Below are 961 nucleotides of genomic sequence, written 5' to 3'. Positions count from 1 at the left end.
GGCGCCCGGGGCCGCGGCCGCAGGCGGGGGAGGCCGCCGAGCGGGATGCGGCCCCGAGCTAAGCGGGACACGGCCCCCCGCTCCCGCAGGAGCCGCCGCGGCCGCAGGGCGCTGCGGAGCGCGCAGGGTGCGCGGCCGTGGCGCCCCCGCGCATCCTCCCGGCCGCCAGCTCCACAGCCCGCCGCTGGCGGCAGCACCGCCGGGCGCCGCCTCCTCCCGTCCCTCGGGAGAGGTCAGGGCGGCGGTAGCGGAAGCTTCTCCCGGCTCCATGTCCCGGAACCAGCCGCGCCGCCGCCCCACGGTCGCCGCCACCTGCCGGGCCGTCCGCGCCGGCAGCATGACAGCGCCCGTCCCCGCCGCCGCCCGCAGGTGACACCCCCGCGGGCCCTCCCGCCAGGGCGGCGGCGGCCGCGGCCGCAGCCAGGCGCTCCCCTGCCCCCTCGTCTCCTATATGGGCCACCTGCTTTCCAAGGAGGCAGCCAGCCTAAGCCGGGAGAGRGGCCGCCGCTGCCGGCGGAGGAAGGTGCCGCCGCGGAGCCGGAGCTGCTTCCTGCGCGGGCCCTGCATGCTCTGCTTCATCGTGCACAGCGCCAGCCCGCCCGCCCCCGAGCAGCCGCTGCCCGGCAGGGACCCCCTGCTGCCGCCGCCGCCCTACGCGGCCCTCGGCGCCGCGGAGCAGCGCGCCGCCCGCCGCCTGCTCCGCCTCCCGCCCGCCGCCTGGGAGCCGCGGGGCCGCTGCCAGCGCCTGCTGCTCTCGGGCCTGCTGCCCTCGCCGGTGCGGAGCCTCCTGGGGCCGGCCAGGCCGCCCGGCGAGGTCGCCTCCGAGATGGTGTGCAAGCGCAAGGGGGCCGGCCTGCCCGCCTGCCCCCCTTGCAAGCAGCCGCGCTGCGGGGCCGCCGCGGAGCCCGAGGCCGCCGCCTGCCAGTGCCCGGCGGAGCCGCAGCCCTGCGCCCTGCCCTCC

At 81.1% G+C, this 961-nt stretch overlaps 1 protein-coding gene across 1 annotated transcript in view; it reads left to right on the top strand.

Annotated features, from left to right (window-relative positions):
* The first annotated feature begins 211 nt into the window (after positions 1–211).
* Positions 212–961, top strand: part of FBXL17 (F-box and leucine rich repeat protein 17) — a 289747-nt gene continuing 288997 nt past the window's right edge. The window contains exon 1 of the mRNA XM_085305322.1: positions 212–954. Coding sequence (XP_085161448.1) covers positions 452–954 — 503 coding nt within the window. The 5' untranslated portion in view covers positions 212–451. The remainder of the gene's footprint in view (positions 955–961) is intronic.

Source organism: Rhea americana, unplaced genomic scaffold, assembly GCF_003343005.1.
Source record: "Rhea americana isolate MKP2758 unplaced genomic scaffold, rheAme1 scaffold_22, whole genome shotgun sequence".
NCBI lineage: Eukaryota > Metazoa > Chordata > Aves > Rheiformes > Rheidae > Rhea > Rhea americana.
This window is presented reverse-complemented; position numbering and strand designations above follow the sequence as displayed.